The sequence below is a fragment of the Electrona antarctica genome, assembly GCF_951216825.1.
Source record: "Electrona antarctica genome assembly, chromosome: 2".
NCBI classification, from domain to species: domain Eukaryota; kingdom Metazoa; phylum Chordata; class Actinopteri; order Myctophiformes; family Myctophidae; genus Electrona; species Electrona antarctica.
Genome location: NC_136807.1, coordinates 10,019,381 through 10,036,129, shown reverse-complemented (window position 1 = coordinate 10,036,129; position 16,749 = coordinate 10,019,381). Strand labels below are relative to the sequence as shown.

The window sequence follows — 16,749 nt, the reverse complement described above, 5'->3', positions numbered from 1 at the left end:
GGATGGGTGTTAAGTTACAGTGGGTTTCTATAGGAAGGGGGCGTGTGCGTGTCTGATCAAATTAATAACAAAAATCACACCCGTGTGAAGTGAGGGGCGTTTTACCAACCCTTATCATGTTACGCGATATCATAACATAACATCATATGCCGATTTGCTCAGTGACAGAAAAAACAAACATTAAACTCTGTCCATTGTCAATGGCGTTTTTAATGTTTGTCTAGACAAGACAAACATTAAACCTGTATAAAAAGATACTGAATCAAGTAACTTAAAGGTGTAGTGAAATGAAAAAAAAATCACACTTTTAGACCATATCCGTGGTCATCATATGGTCATACCTAACAATGGATGCCAAAAAAATGGGAAAATTCTCATTTTTGTGTGTTTTTATATCAAACGTCCATAAAAATATATTTTGTATTACTTCCTGAAAACGAAAACGCTCTGATTGGTTCAGAAACTTCATAGCGGTGTTTCAACTTGAGACCGTCTGAAACTTCAAAATAAAATGTCCACCATTTCCGTTTCACTACGCCTTTAAAGGAGCATTCAGTGATTTGGAAAACCCCCCGGTCCGCCCCGGTAACAAGATGTGCACATGCACACGCTCTCTACAGTGGGGGAAGTACAACAGACCAACAGCACGTGCACCAAGGCCCACACCACTCGATCATGATTGGATGAAGGCTTTGCCACCCAAAGCCCAAACCGAAACTAGGGTTTTTTGACCCCAGGGGCTCATTGGGGACAGGGAGGAACTCCTTATATGGTCAGCACACTTTATAGTAGGGAGGATTATCCAAAAAATAAGAAAAAATAAGTGATATTTGAATTAAGTGAAATCACTGAATATACCTTTAAAAACTGTCTGGGGGTGCTCTCAAAAGCCAGAGTAGACCTTCAAATTACCCCAAACATTGAAAGTGAAATATACCTTTTAATAGTCCACATTAGTTGGGCTGAAGTCTCTTGAACAGAACTATACATCAGGGGAACATAATAATGATTAAGGGGTGATACCCACTCCAATTGTATGTGTATTTGGCAAGATGCCATTTTTATGTCATTGTCATTGCCAAGATGTTCCATTTTCAATAAAGAAATGGTTGCCAGTATTTCAAAGATGATTATTAATTCTCCTTTGTGTTCATGTCCAATATCTTATAAACATGTTGATGATGGAATTCAGTCACAACTGTCACATACACTGGTCCCAAACAACGATGTGGAAACTGAAATGTTGATTGATTTATTTTAAATAAATAGATTGCCCCCAAAACACCAGGATGATTAAAAATCACACCCGTGTGAAGTGAGGGGCACTCTTATCATCGTACATCATCATGCATCATCTCATACTGGCCAATCAGAATGCCTGTTGCCACAAATCTACGTCATATTTGGCAGACATTTGACCTAATTTCTCCTTTCATTGTCGATGGCAAATATGAGATGTGTGGGGACAAGAAGACGTACATTTTCCCTTCATTGTCAATGGCATTTCATGTTTGTGTTGCAGACATCTTGTGGGGACAAAATCTATAAACAGCCAAACAAAGCACCCTGGTTCACCTGGTAAGAGTGCATATCACCGCTGCTAGTCTCGCTGTCTCTCCTGCCTTTTCTGTCTATGTTCAAAGTGTCCAATCAAAATAAAGCAGAAAAGTGAAAAGCAGAGTGTCCAAGTCGCTCCTTTACACCTGACAGGGGGGAGTTTTCCCTGGTTGGACGTATAGCGCATGGAAGGAACACGTTATTCCAACCAGTTCCTTTCCCCTCCATCAGGCGCCCCGGCTGGCCAGGGGGAGGCTGTTTAGAGACCAGGATTACTGCATGTTTTTTGTTAGGGTAGCCTACCTACCCTAGGGGACACGGGTAGAACATGCACAGCCCTTTCGCCAACCCCGCCTCGGGTATGGGCACTGGGGACGGGGATCAGGGATGTTTCTGGCAAATATTTGGTAGGCGTCGGAGCTGTGCTTCCCCTTCTTGCCTTGCTGGTGACTGTCATATTGCTGGCGTTTGTTCTTTTTAGGAATTGTCAATCAAATATCCCATCAACCAATCAATCAATCATCATTGATCAGGGTCATCATTGATCACCTCAGTGTCATCTCGTTCACAGGGGAACTCTGTTATCTCGTTGGCGAGGCGTTCTGCCACTGCTTGGCTGCTGGCGATAATCAGCCGGCCAGACATGAGATCAAAAGGTCCTCCTGAAATGTCAATGATTACACCTCCTGCTTCAGTGACGATGGCCGCCCCTCCCGCCATGTCCCAGCAGTGGATACCTATGTGGTAATAGGCGTCGGCTGCCCCAGACGCCACAAAGCACATCATCACTGCTGCGCTTCCTGTCGTCCGGATCCCATGCACAGGGATATTGAGGACGGCCTTCATATTGTCCATCATTATGTTGAAATGCTCAGGATCCTCCCTGAAGGACATTTCTGTCAGCACCAGGGACTGGGTGATATCTTCTTGACCAGACACCTTGATAGGAACGTCATTACAGAATGCTCCCTTCCCTTTCCTGGCTGAGTACAGCTTGTCCTCAATAGCACTATAGACGATCCCAAACTCAATCACTTTCTTCACGGTGAAGCCGATTGAGACGGACACAAAAGGGAACCTGTGGACAAAGTTAGTGGTACCGTCAACAGGGTCTATAATCCAGGTAGGGCTGTCTGTTAAGATACTGGGGGCGCCTGCTGCAACCGACTCCTCCCCTATGAAGCTGTGAGTAGGGTACATCGCCTTGATAGAGGAAATAATGAGTTCCTCCACCCTCTGGTCTGTCTCAGTCACCAGGTCAACAGGAGAGCTCTTCTGCATGACGACAATATCCTTCTGCAGTGCCTCACGGATCATGCTCCCGGCCTGTTTGGTAACCTCCATACAGTAGTCCATGCACTCTTGCCAAGGATCAGCCATACTGATATACGGCAGCTAGGAAGTAACTGTTCTGAATCACTGCCGGAACCTTATATTTCTCTATTCCGTCAGATTGCTTTACACAAGGGCTTGCACACTGACGTCCTTATGGTCCTGGAATGTGATATAACAGTAACTATAAAATAGCTCAAAGCTCTATTGCTGGTTGCCTGTGCGTTAGAACCCGCCGCAGTGGTGTCCGGTTAGAACTTAAACCAGGATGCTTAACCTTCTGGATTATCCCGGATATCCCCATGAATGGAGACTAAAATATCCAATGAGCAATTCTCCCAGCTCCGGTAATATGAATGGAAGTGAGTCTTTGTTACAGTGATGTAACCGTAACTATAGCACTCTACGTCACAAACGGTTAGGGCACGTACAGTATAACCCAGAGCCAGAGTTAAGACATCTCCATTCACTTCATGGGGCCATAGACTTCTATTGGTTTGTCCCTTTAAAAGGGACAACCGGAAGTTTACGCATTGGAGTCTATGGGCTCGCGCGAGTACATGAACCACGTGACCAGGCTGTTTTCTGCCCCCTCAATGTCTTACTCTATGGCTCTGGTATAACCTTTACATCTAAGGTGCTGATGAACCAACCTTTATTATGCTGATATGTCCATATATGGAGATGTACAGTATCTCTAAACAAACATTAAAAAGTCCATAGACTTGGCTTCCACATGACGTAATTCCGAAAGCCGGAGGGAATATGCTGCCCCTCAAAAAACAGGACCCCCCTCGTGACGTTACGCGGCGGCGGCAGCCAAGTTAATGTTTGCTTTAAGCAGTGATGTAAGCACTGACGCCATGTGGTATAGCCACAATGGGTGCCCCTCACTTCACACAAGTGGGATTTGTTCTTGAGGGGCCCTATAGCCCCTCCTATGCCCAGCGTTGTGTGTCTGTGTGTACCACATTTGAGATGATCTGATTGGCTGAGCACGGAATGTGATTATGATGATGTATGATGCATCCCTCACTTCACACGTGTGAGTGTGACTTTTATCTTTTTTGGAAGCAATATGATGTGTTTGTTTTTAGTGGTTGCCGGTTTCAAGGGAATTAATTTATTTGTATCCTTTTTTCTTGCTCCGCTAGAGACTGAGGGGGAACAGCATTTAATTTATTTAAATGAATGCAAGGACATAAGAAAACTGCAAAATAAAATCTTGAATCTTGGCAGCACTTCACATCCGTTATATGGCTAGAGCACAAGAGTCAGCCTTTGTGGTTGTTCACTTCCTGCTCCCTTGTACCTAGTTTACACTTACATCACACTCTAGTAGAATAAGGAAGTCCCCAGCCAACAGTCTGGGTCTCAGTGATCTATAGGTCCTCTCTGAGCGTTAAACATTTGCCAGACCCATGAAGTAAACCTGGATAGAAGAAAATGAGCCGATCATCAAAGTCCAAGTCTGAAGACAACAACCTGAGCATCCTGCTGAGCCCTCAGGAGAACCAGGCTCTGCTGGAGCTTCTGGGCCGGAGATGCTTGGTAAGTAGGCTTATAGTAGTCAGATTAGAGTTGGCTGACATGACTGGAACAATAAGAAAGAGGCCTGATTCTCACTGCTTTCTAGCCAGCCAAGGTTTGCACTAATGGGAAATGCATCGAGTGATGCATTTCTTTCAAGTATAAGCAAGAATATAATGATGGATAACTGGAAGGGCGTAAGCAGGTATGTTCACAAAGCTTTCAAGGACAGACTAATGTTGTGATCAGCTGCAGTTCTATTCATAAATTATGTAAAAACAAGAAATATAATTCAAGTTAACACAATGTAATATTTATTGGTCATCATGTGATGTTTTATTGGGTCAGGCTCTGCGTATAATTCATTGTCGATCATAACACATTGATCTTGATGCAATATCACAAGGGGAAATAGCTCGCTTTAAATTGGTTAAGCAAAAGCTCAATGTATGTCTCGTGAGCACACGTAATCTATTAATGGCACATTACTAAGGAAGGTATATTGTTATAACTTTACCCATGCTACTGCTAATCTGATAATGGTAAAAATATATATGAAAGAAAAATAATGAGTCAACTAAACAGATTAAATGAACACAAAAAGACTAAAACATGATCTACTGTGACAGCAGATTTTAAATCAGATAAAAGTCACAATACCCCAGTTAGGGGAGAGCTTAGGGGACCACAATGAAAAGCCTTAGAAACTATTGTTAGTTCTGAACCAATGACTCATTTAGGAAAATTCTGTTTTACAGTATTTCCTACTTGTGATGACTAGCATATACTACTATAGAACCTACAACCTTGCTGAGCCTGAACATATTGTAGCAGACAATGTTTGTTTAACTTGCAGTATAAATGCCTTTAATTGTATATACATCTATAAAGAGATTCAAACATTTTGCCATAATAGAAATGTTGTAATGCATGTAGCCCCTCCTATATTCAGCTATTAAACTGATTTATATGAAATTGTGTGCCTGTGTTGGGCACCGACAATAGCAGATCTACAAGCTCACAATGTGTCGCACGCGGGAGGCATACTTTGGTTAGACATAGCATTGGTTAGACATAGCATTGGTCCGACTTAAGGTTGGTGAGGGGTGCGTTAAGACGACCGGATTAAGGTTAGTGAGGGGTGCGTTAAGGGTTGGGACTTGGGAGAGGGTTCAGGTTAGGTTTAGGTGTGTTGCCCCGTGGGAGGTTAGATAGGGTGAGGGTTTGAGATATCGGACATAGTGAGCTTGTACTGCAAACAGTCTATTTTCGGTGACTGTGAGCGACACAATGCACAACCTAGTATAACAACTATCGATTATGTTGTTATAGCTAATTCGAATAATCGGATAATACATTTCGAATCAATGATTTTATTTTATTATCGATTAATACTTTGCTTTGTGCAGACCCTGGCCACAGCAGTGGTGCAGCTATGGATGGCCCTCCCTCACAGTCCTGCCCAGTGGAGTCTCCAACACGTGGGAGTTGCGTGCTTCATCAAGGACAACCCACAACGCTCCTACTTCATACGTATCTTCAACATTAAGGTTCTGCTCTCTCTTTTGTATAACAGTGATTTTTCTCAAATTATTTTACCATTTAAGTGGTCTCACACTCGGGCAGAAATCTTCTATCTCCATCTTTTTACGTATTTTTGAGTGGTGTAAACCACTCCAACAACTGGCTTTGTTAGTTTACGTGTCCACGTGTTTGTTCGTACCAAAAGAATCACACCCGTGTGAACTGAGTGGTGTAAGGTCTTATATAGACTGATCAGCTGTGGTCTGACGTAATGTCTGACGTAATTAAATCACACCCGTGTAAACTGGGTGACCATAGCAACCATGCTCATTTTTTGGTACGAACAGACAGACAGACAAACTAACAAAGCCAGTTGTAGGAGTGGTTTACACCACTCAAAAATGAGCATGGTTGCTATGGTCACTCAGTTCACACGGGTGTGATTTCATTACGTCAGACATTACGTCAGACCACAGCTGATCAGGCTATATAATACCTTACACCACTCAGTTCACACGGGTGTGATTTTTTGTAAATGAATACCATATTTTGTCACAGAACAGTGTCGCGCAAAAGTAGTGAAGCTGTTGTGAGTTTGTAGATCTGCTATCTTCATATCTCTGCTATTTCTCGGTTTGGGACGTACAAGGTTTCCATCCGACGATGTACAAAATATACTGTAATACTACACTATACTACACTATACATGGACTTATTCCATCCTGTATTCTGCTTCTAAAACGGAATATTGTGAATTATTGTAGAGATAATGATCTAGGCTAGGCTATATAGGCTACTAATAAGACTTTTGACAGGTGTGTGCTGTTATCTGTGTGAGTTCATTACTGTCTTGTCTAACTATAGGAAGGAAAACAAATATGGGAACAGGAGTTGTACAGCCAAATGATATATCACAGTCCTCAAGACCACTTCCACACCTTCTCAGCTGATGTGAGTATAATATACAACAGTAAGTCCACTTAAAATAAGTCCTAACAATTTTCATGCACATGTCCCGTTTTGGAAACTCACGCCCATCCCATACTTGCAGTGCTTAAAACCCAACTGTTAACCCACAGAAACACCAATTTAATCCCAAACTCAGCCCGACCTGCTTAAAGTTGACACAAAGTTCATCCTTTCAGTTTTTGTTTGTTTGTTTTGTTTTTGTTTCTTGTTGTATTATTTGCTGTCTGACCTCTTTCTGTTTTGTATGAACTTCCTTGTTTTATTTCTGCTTTTATTCTCTGTATGTAAAGCACTTTGTGAGTTTTCTCTGTGAGAAGTGCTATATAAATAAAATACTTACTTACTTACAGCACCTCACTCCGAGTCTGTGTAAACAATCGGCAACGTTAAGCATTAACATTTATGTTTTACTGAATTATGATACCCTGTCATTGATGCAAACTTTCCACTGTCTATAAATGTTTTTCCAACTTCTGTTTTAATGTGCTTCACAGTTCACACCACTAACTCTCTCTGTGTCTGAATCTGGGTAAACATTAGCCTACTATAAATGCACCACGTCTCTGTGTGTACGTGTGTACATATGTCTGTAATCCACGTAACTCGAGAACCGTTCGGCCCACCACATTTTACACACGCGTTCCACACTACCACAGGGAGTACAGATACACGGTTGTCCAGAACCCCCACAAAAGGCTGCCAGTGGACCTAATGAGACTAAAGGCTCATTCATAGTCTGGATTTTCGGTGGTGAGGTGACCACCGAACTACAAAATGACGTCACGAGCCGCGGTGAAGAGCAAACCACCACCACCGCCCCTGCCCTTCTCTCTGTTTTTACTCACGTTATTTCAGCTCCGGTGGTCACCTCACTACCGGAGCGGTGGTCACCTCACCACTGAAAATCCAGACTATGAATGAGCCTTAAGTCCCCTCACCTGTAGAATTTCCCAGCCTCTGCCTCAGCCAATTGATTGCCATGGCAACCCCACACCTGCCTTAAAATTTGATTACTTAACCAGTCCACTTTTCACAGCACTCTTCAGACAGGCAGACAGACAGATACACTACAGAGATCTCCATATATGGGCACAAAAGGGACACAGGCGGTTAAAACGGGTGCTATATGACAACGGGTATTGCATACTAGGTTGAAGTTTCCCAACTTGCATTGTTCCCAAGTAGGCCGGTGGCCGACAGCTAGGCACAGGTCTAGTCTGTTAAACATTAAGTGTATTTTACGGCATTATGATACATTGTCAGCAGATGATGTTGTCCACTTCTCTACATGATTTAAGGCTACTCCATTTTTTATTTTTTTTAAAGATTTCAGTAGCTACTAGCCTGTCATGTAGCTTACACAGTATGTACAATCTATAGGATGCACTTCACACAAACAAGTGTTGCAATTTAGACTCACGGCCCACCTATAAATGTCAGTAGCTACTAGCCTGTCATGTAGCTTACACAGTATGTACAATCTATAAGATGCACTTCACACAAACAAGTGTTGCAATTTAGACTCACGGCCCACCTATAAATGTCACCACCTATAAATATAAATTCCTATAAATGTCTGACCGCCCTCGTACCTGCAATTATATTATATTAAATCAAAACCTTTGGGTCAAAGTCGTACGATTAGTCACAGACGTTACCGCAGTGAAATTTGTTCTCTGCATTTGACCCATCTCTTGGAACGGTGAGCCGCAGCTTGCGCCGCACTCGGGAATCATCAACGATCATTAATCGTTGATTTGACCCCCAATCCAACCCATTGATTCTGAGTGCCAAGCAGGGAGGCATTGGGTCCCATTTTTACAGTCTTTGGTATGACCCGGCTGGGGATCGAACCCCCGACCTCCCAGTTTCAGGGCGGACACTCTAACCACAAGGCCACCTGTTGTTTACCCATGGGATTCCGTGCAATGCTTAATAATTGTCCAGATCAGCATACATTCTTTCTTCTGACAGCAACAAAGAGCACTAGCAGGAGGGAAAGGATTTCAAGGTGATGGACTTGGTTCATTTGCATAATACAATATTTTGTGACTATCACACGTTCTGATACAAAATGGGACAAAAACAATCTGAGCCAAATTACTCTAGCAAGTTAGCAACAGCTACACAACACTAGTTGTGATGCCTCCAACAATGCCGATCTCAACACAGTACAATCTTTATTGCCCCTAGATTTTAATATCTACTGTTAGAAACATATGGCACCAAACCAGCACATAGATGTAACAGAATACATGCATCCTTGACCGGAACACTGAATGAGATGATAATGTATACCCTCCCTATAGGAATGCCAGGTGGGCCTGAACTTTGCCAGTGAAACAGAAGCTGAAACGTTCAGAGTCACAGTGATGGAAAAGATCAGCTCCAAAGGCGACCATCAAGGTTAGTCGTGTAGCAAGCAATACAGTACACACATGCACACATAATAACAGTCACAGTAGGTTAACCGCATTATAACCATGTCATCATAAGCAAAGCCTTTTGAAAAAAAAAAATATTTTACACATTTTACAAAATATCAAAAAGCTAACAATGCATTACGGATTACGATGTTATGTGTTGTAAGCTTGTAGACCTGCTATTCTATTTGGTTTTGTATTTTTTTTGGTATGACAAATGATATGTCATAAGTGGTTAAAGGACCACTTCACCACTTTTCAACCTATCTTCATATAATAGGTCCTCACTAATAATCATGAAGAAATGGCACAATTTTGTCTGTGTCTGTGTCTCATAGGAGGGCTGTGGGCAGTTCAGAAACCATCCTCCAGTGACATCATCGATGGGGAATACAAGCTAATAGAAACTGCAGGCTTTCTAGTCCTGAAAAGTTGCAACGCGAAAATGGAAGCGATAATGAAAGTTCTCACGATAATGAAAATCTAAACATTTTTGTAAAAAAATCTGCCTAATGATGATGTCACTGGAGGACGGTTTCTAAACTGCCCACAGCCCTCCTATGAGACACAGACTGAGTAGAAAAAAACGTGTGCCATTTTATCATGATTATTAGTGAGGACCTATTATATGAAGATAGGTTGAAAAGTGGTGAAGTGGTCCTTTAAATGAAAACGGTTTTGCTCATTCCAGTTCTGATTTCTCCTCTCCAGAAAAGAAACCTCTGAGCAATGGTGAGCAAAATTGCCAAAATGAGAGTAACTTGTAAAATGGTGTACAGACATTGGTAGGTGGGACTTTTAATAAAATTACATTTAAACATTGAATGAACAGAAATGGTAGATAGACGAGTTTGTTTTCTGTTTTCCAGGCAATAGAGGCCCACCTCCTCCATTACCACCACACAGTGAGTGCTATACCTTATCATGAAAAGGACTAAAGACAATTCTAACACATTTTCCTCTTTCTTATATTATGTTATTTCATATTGGATAATTATGTTTAATTTCAAGATGTTATGTGCTTTTTCTTTCAAACTCTCTTGAAATGATTGCTGTGTCATTCCACCGTATTTACACAGCAATAATCTCAACCTTAACTGAACTTCAGTAGGCTATCAGTATTTAGATAAGTCCTCACAACGTGATATGCGCTCGAAAACTCCTCAATACAGAGCCACGTCAGCTAGTGAGTGAACATGAACAAACATTGCTCAATAAATATTTTATTGTTATTTTATATGATATTAGTAGTTTGATTGATTTATTGATTGACATTTCTAGAATACAATCCAAGGAAGGTACAGATCAATACAAAACTGCAAGACATTTAAAGACATACAAATATACATATCTATGCAAAATTAAAAATAAAAATAATCAAATACTTAGTAGTAGTAGTAAGTATACCAGTAAGACGCCCCGAGGGCGAGAAGCAACCTTGCCCTAAAGGGCACCCATCTGCCTGGGTGACGGCAAACTGCTGGGCGAGCCCTGGCGCTTTGGCATGATCAACATGGAATGAATTCTGTACTGGCCATATATGGAGCGTGTCTCTTGAGTGTACAGGGTTTGATGAGGTCAGATGAATTTGCCATATATCACAAGGCGTGACGGACTGACTGACAGGTTTTGCAGGTTTTCATTACCTCGCAATTAACTCCAGACTTATGTTTTCAACTTTAACGAACTAATTAAGTAGCAGCACTTTGGAAACACTGTTTAAAAATGACACCAGAAAATTTGCTCTCCAGACCCAGGAAATGGAATGCATTCTGGAAGTATGGTGGACATTCCAAACCCTGACATCCTAGCCTCACGATACCGCTCCCCAGGTGTGCCAACCCCTGCCCCCGCCTCTTTAAACTTCTCTAAGAGTAAGAATAAGAAGGGTAAGGGGGCAAGGCCAAGGCTGACCAAGGCTGACATCGGAGCACCCAGCGATTTCAAGTTAGTATTAAAACGACTGTTGACTTAAGCACAGTCAAATTATCAGTGTACATTTTATCCGAGATTGTACGAATGGAACCAGATGGTCCTGCAAGGGTCCATTTGGTTCCATTTTGTACACTCTCTGAGTTACAAATGGATAACCTTTAAACTGAGAAATGTACTGTACATATTATGCTCAATGTCCATTTTGGTTGTTTTGACAAATTTTCAGATAAGATGTGTCTAAAATAGGCCTATTTTCTCCTAACTTCACAAACTAATACACAACACAATTTGACTTGCTAAAAAGGAATAAAGTGTGTATAATAATTCGTACAATAGACTGCAAAACCATGATATTAGATAGACATTTTAGGCAACATGATTGATTCAGAAATTATGGTCAAAATGATAGTTCTATACAAAATACCAAACCATACTCGCCCCCCCCCCCACCCTCTGTGTTAAATGAATACTCCTCATTTTATTGTGCAGCCTAAATGTCTACATCAAATGAACAAGAAGACATTGCATCAGAGAAACCTTTCATAACAATTAATTCCATTTACCTCCTCTTGCAGACATGTTACTCATGTTGGATGGGATCCTAACACTGGATTTGATGTACGTAAGTTGATATTGTTAGAAAACATGGCTAAGAAAGTTTACCTCTCTTACTTTTCCTTTAAAATCCATAGAATATTTAGGCAAATGAACATTTAATTCCATACTGTCTTCTCAATAATTCATGCTATTATGAATTGGTATCCAACACATTGATGGACGACTGTATAGTGTATCTGTAATTGTTGTGTAGTTTTGATTTCTCATTTCTCGTTTCTCATTCCTCCACACTTCATAGAAAAATCACACCCGTGTGAACTGAGTGGTGCAGGGTCTTATATAGCCTGATCAGCTGTGGTCTGACGTAATGTCCTACGTCAGTGACCATAGTAACCATGCTCATTTTTTTAGTGACCATAGTAACCATGCTCATTTTTTTTGGTACGAACACACACGGGTACTAACAGTTGTTGGAACCCGTGTGAACTGAGTGGTGCAAGGTCTTATATAGCCTGATCAGCTGTGGTCTGACGTAATGTCAGTGACCATAGTAACCATGCTAATTTTTTTGAAATCACACCCGTGTGAACTGAGTGACCATAGTAACCATGCTCATTTTTTTAGTGGTGTAAACCACTCCTACAACTGGCTTTGTTGAGTGGTGTAAACCACTCCTACAACTGGCTTTGTTAGTTTTTGAGTGGTGTAAACCACTCCTACAACTGGCTTTGTTAGTTTACGTGTCTGTCCGTACACGTGTCTGTCCGTACAAAAAATTAGCATGGTTGCTATGGTCACCCAGTTCACACGGGTGTGATTTCATTACGTCAGACATTAGGTCAGACCACAGCTGATCAGTCTATATAAGACCTTACACCACTCAGTTCACACGGGTGTGATTTTTTTGGTACGAACACACACGGGTACAAAGCCAGTTGTTGGAGTGGTTTGCACCACTCAAAAACACAGCACCAGTGTGTTAACACTGGACTTTTAATTTAACTTTGAGAGTGTCAGAACTGACCTGTAAATGGGTTATCAGGATGTGTGTGTTTCTCCATTGTAGACTGCTAATCTGGACCCAGCTCTGAAGGAGCTCTTCTACTGTGCTGGAATCAGTGAGGACCAACTGACAGATGCAGAGACCTCTAAGCTCATCTACGACTTCATCGAACAGTCAGGAGGACTGGAGGCTGTAAAGGAAGAGATGCAAAAACAAGGTTCAGTGAAAATACAGACATATACAATGATAATGCAATAATGCAGCTACTGCAACTTTTGGTCAGCACACCTACAGCCCAGTTGAATACTAAGTTTGACATACTATTTTCCAATGAAAACACCTTCATTTCCCGAGTGTGGATTTAGGCCCTAGGGGCTTTCTTACTCACTTACTCATTCTCTTATTGATCTGTTAGTTTAGGGGGAAAGCCTGAGTATGCAGTCCCTGCATGATTCAAGTAAAGAATACCCATGTCTGGGATTGTTAACCATACCCATGTTTGGTTAACATTCTAGTTAACTGCTGGCTAGATGGAGACATAAGATGAGATGCAGATGCTATGAGTAGAAATAAAGTAATACAATTATTAGATAAACATTTTAATGGTAATAATAACAACATAACAAAATGGGTAATCAACATAATGAAGAACATTAAAGACATAATCCTGAGTTAACATTGCACCTATTTCTCCTGCAGATAGTGCACCCCGTACGACTCGAGGGAATCCCGGTCCTCCGAGACCTCCTCTTCCACCACCGTCCCGTGGCCGCAGCCACCCTCCACCCCCGCCGCCGCCGTCAGGGAGCCGTGGTGCTCCACCTCCGCCTCCTCCCCCTCCTCCGGGAGCTCCCCACGCAGCAAGGCCACCGGGCCACAGTGGCCCCCCTCGGCCCCCTGCGTCCTCCATGTCTGGAGGTGGCGGGCCTCCCCCTCCTCCCCCACCACCACCACCACCACCATCCACATCGAAGCCAACACTGGGAGTAGACAGTGGAGCCGCTCCAGCCCCTGTGGTTAGTCGAGGGGGCTTGCTGGACCAGATCCGCCTGGGGACCAAGTTAAAGAATGTAAGATGTTCCTGTTTTATTGACATTGAGTCGATTCCTGCATTTCATATGCATGTTGCTATATCGTTGCCAAATCAGTTCTGACAAAAGGCGTCATATCCAAAACCACACCATTCTGTTTAGTGTTCATTACACATCAGATATAATACTACCCTGGGTTCCAGCCTGATTCACTGTTCTGTGGATTTTTGTCACGCAAGGTGACAAAAACAAATCCACAGAATGTAGTGAATCAGTGTGTGCTGTGTAGGATTTTGCTGTGTATTTTGATAGCACATAAATTGTTACTTCTTCTTATAATCCTTTGATATTTACTGCAAATACAATACTCACTATAGAATATTTGCTAAATCAATAACAGCTTTTGCTATCAAGTGATATCTCCCAGTAAAGTGAAACACTGACTTGGATATAGGTGGTCCATGTCGTAATTAAAGTAATTTTGCGTGTCCGTGAAATGAAATTGTTTGAAAACTTCTACTATATACTTCCTACTGGCTGGACAGGTGGATTTTGAGAGTAATCTCTCAGTCTCAAATCACAGAATGGGCTTGAGAGCTCACTAGGTGGATGCAAACCATTTGCAAAAGAATGAGAGTGACATCTAGAGGCTGTTTGGGCTCAGAGCAGAAAGAGAGAGTAGTGCCCTGAAACAAAATAGGCAGAGTGGTCATTTAACTCTCAAATTGTAAAAAATTGAGCCATCAAGTTTAAAAATTCAAGGAAACACTTGTGAGCTAAATACATCTGTACTTGGTTGTGTAGTGTAGTCCATAGTCTACTGGATTAAATTTGTAAAAGCCTATATGGCCTTATTTCCATGTGACATTTTGAAACATATTTCTGTTTCTCTGTTATAGACTGCTTGTCTGTGTCAGTGGGACAATTCAGTATGGTGGAAAGTATGGTGGAAAGAAAAAGAGGTGGAAGTAGGGATATAGGAATCCCTGTTGGCAAACCATTAGTTACATTACCGTAGACTTCTTGTTATAGACGTGCATCTTATTTTGTTCCCCTGAGATCTTTTTTGCCTAGAAGTGTATATCTGAAATTAATAAACAAGGTCAATTAGTTCCAAATTATTAGTCTACAGAAACCAAGCCAGGATTGTTGTAATCCACCTCTGACCATACCCAAAAACATCACTGAACATTATTTAGGAAAAATAATGTGTGTGTGTGTGTGTGTGTGTGTCAGGTCACTGAGAATGCAGATGCTACACCACAGACCGAGTCCAGTGAGGGGATTGTGAACGCTCTCATGCTGGTGATGCAGAAGAGGAGTAAAGTCATTCACTCCTCAGGTAATCACCATATAATTCCTTAGACTCCTTACTAATACGTATTATAAGAGATGGTACAATTTCCGTCTACTCACTCTGTGTCACCATTGGTGGGCTGTCGACGGTTCTGAAATCTGCGTCATCATCGATGGAGATTACAGCCCCAAGGCCTATTCATACTCACCAGTTTTAGGTGATAAGGTGATCACTGAAAACGTCACGCCGCGGTGGTCACCGCTCACACAAACACATCTCTCTGTTTTACTACCCACCGTTTCGGTGATCACCTTATCACCTAAAACTAGAGTATGAATAGGCCTTTAATCTGGCTTTTTATTAATAAAAACTAAAGTTTGAAATCTTGTTTGAAATGACAAAACCTGCTTACCGATGATGTCATAGAAAAGTTTCTGAGAACCACAGAAATGGTGCCATTTTATTATGAGAATTTGTGAGGACTTGAAAAAATGTTGAAAATTGGTGAAGAAGTGGTCCTTTAATTCAACTCTGAAATAATGTAATATAACCAGGTCTATTTGGTTAAATTTTCTCTTTGAGTTACAAATGGATAAATTAACACTGATATTTAATTGTAGCACAGAGCGTCCTATGGAGGATTATTTCTCAATCTCCTTTTCTTTAGGTGACGAAGAAGATGATGCAGTTGATGAGGAAGATGACGAGGAGTGGGACTGAATTCCCTCAACTATTCAGTGTATTTACCATGACAACAATGATATTGCAGAATGCAGGCTGTTTTGTGAAAAGATGCATGTACAGTAAAGTTTACATGTGTGGGAGGAGTGCAGACAATATAAGCTTGGAAAGCAGAGAAATGTAATAAAGTGTTTTCCATAACATCCTTTATCCCGGTCACAGTGCTGATAAATTAGCAAGTGGAATGGGAAATAGATGAATAGATTGTGGAAGTCGATTAATTAATTATTTTCCTTAAAAAGGTATTTTCCTTAAGGACGCTAATAAAGTTTTTATTGCAGTGGTTCTCGAAGTGGCCTGTCCAGAGACCCCCAGGTGTTATTGAGGGGGTCCCCATAATAAAGGACCACTACAGGACTGCAACTCACAGTAAGGCCTATTCATAGTTTAGTTTTCGATGAAGAGACCTCATTACCGAAAACTCAACTATGAATAGACCTTAACTCCCGTGGCCTAAATGCAAACCAATCTGGGGGTCCTTGAAATGTTAAACTTTGATAACTAGTATAACTAGTAATCATGCACCGCCCTCTGGTGGATATCTGCAATTCTGCATCACATGATGATGATACAACAACAACAACATTGAAATCAGGGGTGTGCCTGGAAAGGAATGTCAAGTCAAGTGAAAATGTTCAAAAATACAAAGTGTAATTTAATGTTATGTGCTGAATGTCCGTGAATCCTAATATTAAAATAAAGTTGTAATAATTCAAACGTTGCACGTCACAATACTTGGTTGACATTATATTATATATATTTCAGACTATATGACACACAGGTATGTGTGTGTGTGTGTGTGTGTGTGTGTGTGTGTGTGTGTGTGTGTGTGTGTGTGTGTGTGTGTGT

General features: G+C 41.5%; 2 protein-coding genes across 2 annotated transcripts; one reads left to right on the top strand and one right to left on the bottom strand.

Annotated features, from left to right (window-relative positions):
• Positions 1-2,079: 2,079 nt before the first annotated feature.
• Positions 2,080-2,937, bottom strand: LOC306931921 (inositol monophosphatase 1-like; the record flags this gene model as incomplete). Its single annotated transcript, XM_079513604.1, has 1 exon — positions 2,080-2,937. The coding sequence occupies one exon, from the start codon at positions 2,935-2,937 to the stop codon at positions 2,080-2,082; it is 858 nt and encodes a 285-aa protein (XP_079369730.1).
• Positions 2,938-4,301: 1,364 nt separating this feature from the next.
• wasb (WASP actin nucleation promoting factor b) lies at positions 4,302-16,596 on the top strand. The gene is made up of 12 exons (XM_079528146.1): positions 4,302-4,440; positions 5,829-5,969; positions 6,808-6,894; positions 9,222-9,318; positions 10,047-10,067; positions 10,205-10,240; positions 11,087-11,282; positions 11,846-11,888; positions 12,895-13,048; positions 13,531-13,901; positions 15,099-15,204; positions 15,827-16,596. Exons 1-12 carry the CDS (start codon positions 4,336-4,338, stop codon positions 15,877-15,879), a joined length of 1,410 nt encoding a protein of 469 aa, XP_079384272.1. The 5' UTR covers positions 4,302-4,335; the 3' UTR covers positions 15,880-16,596.
• The last annotated feature ends 153 nt before the right edge of the window (positions 16,597-16,749 follow it).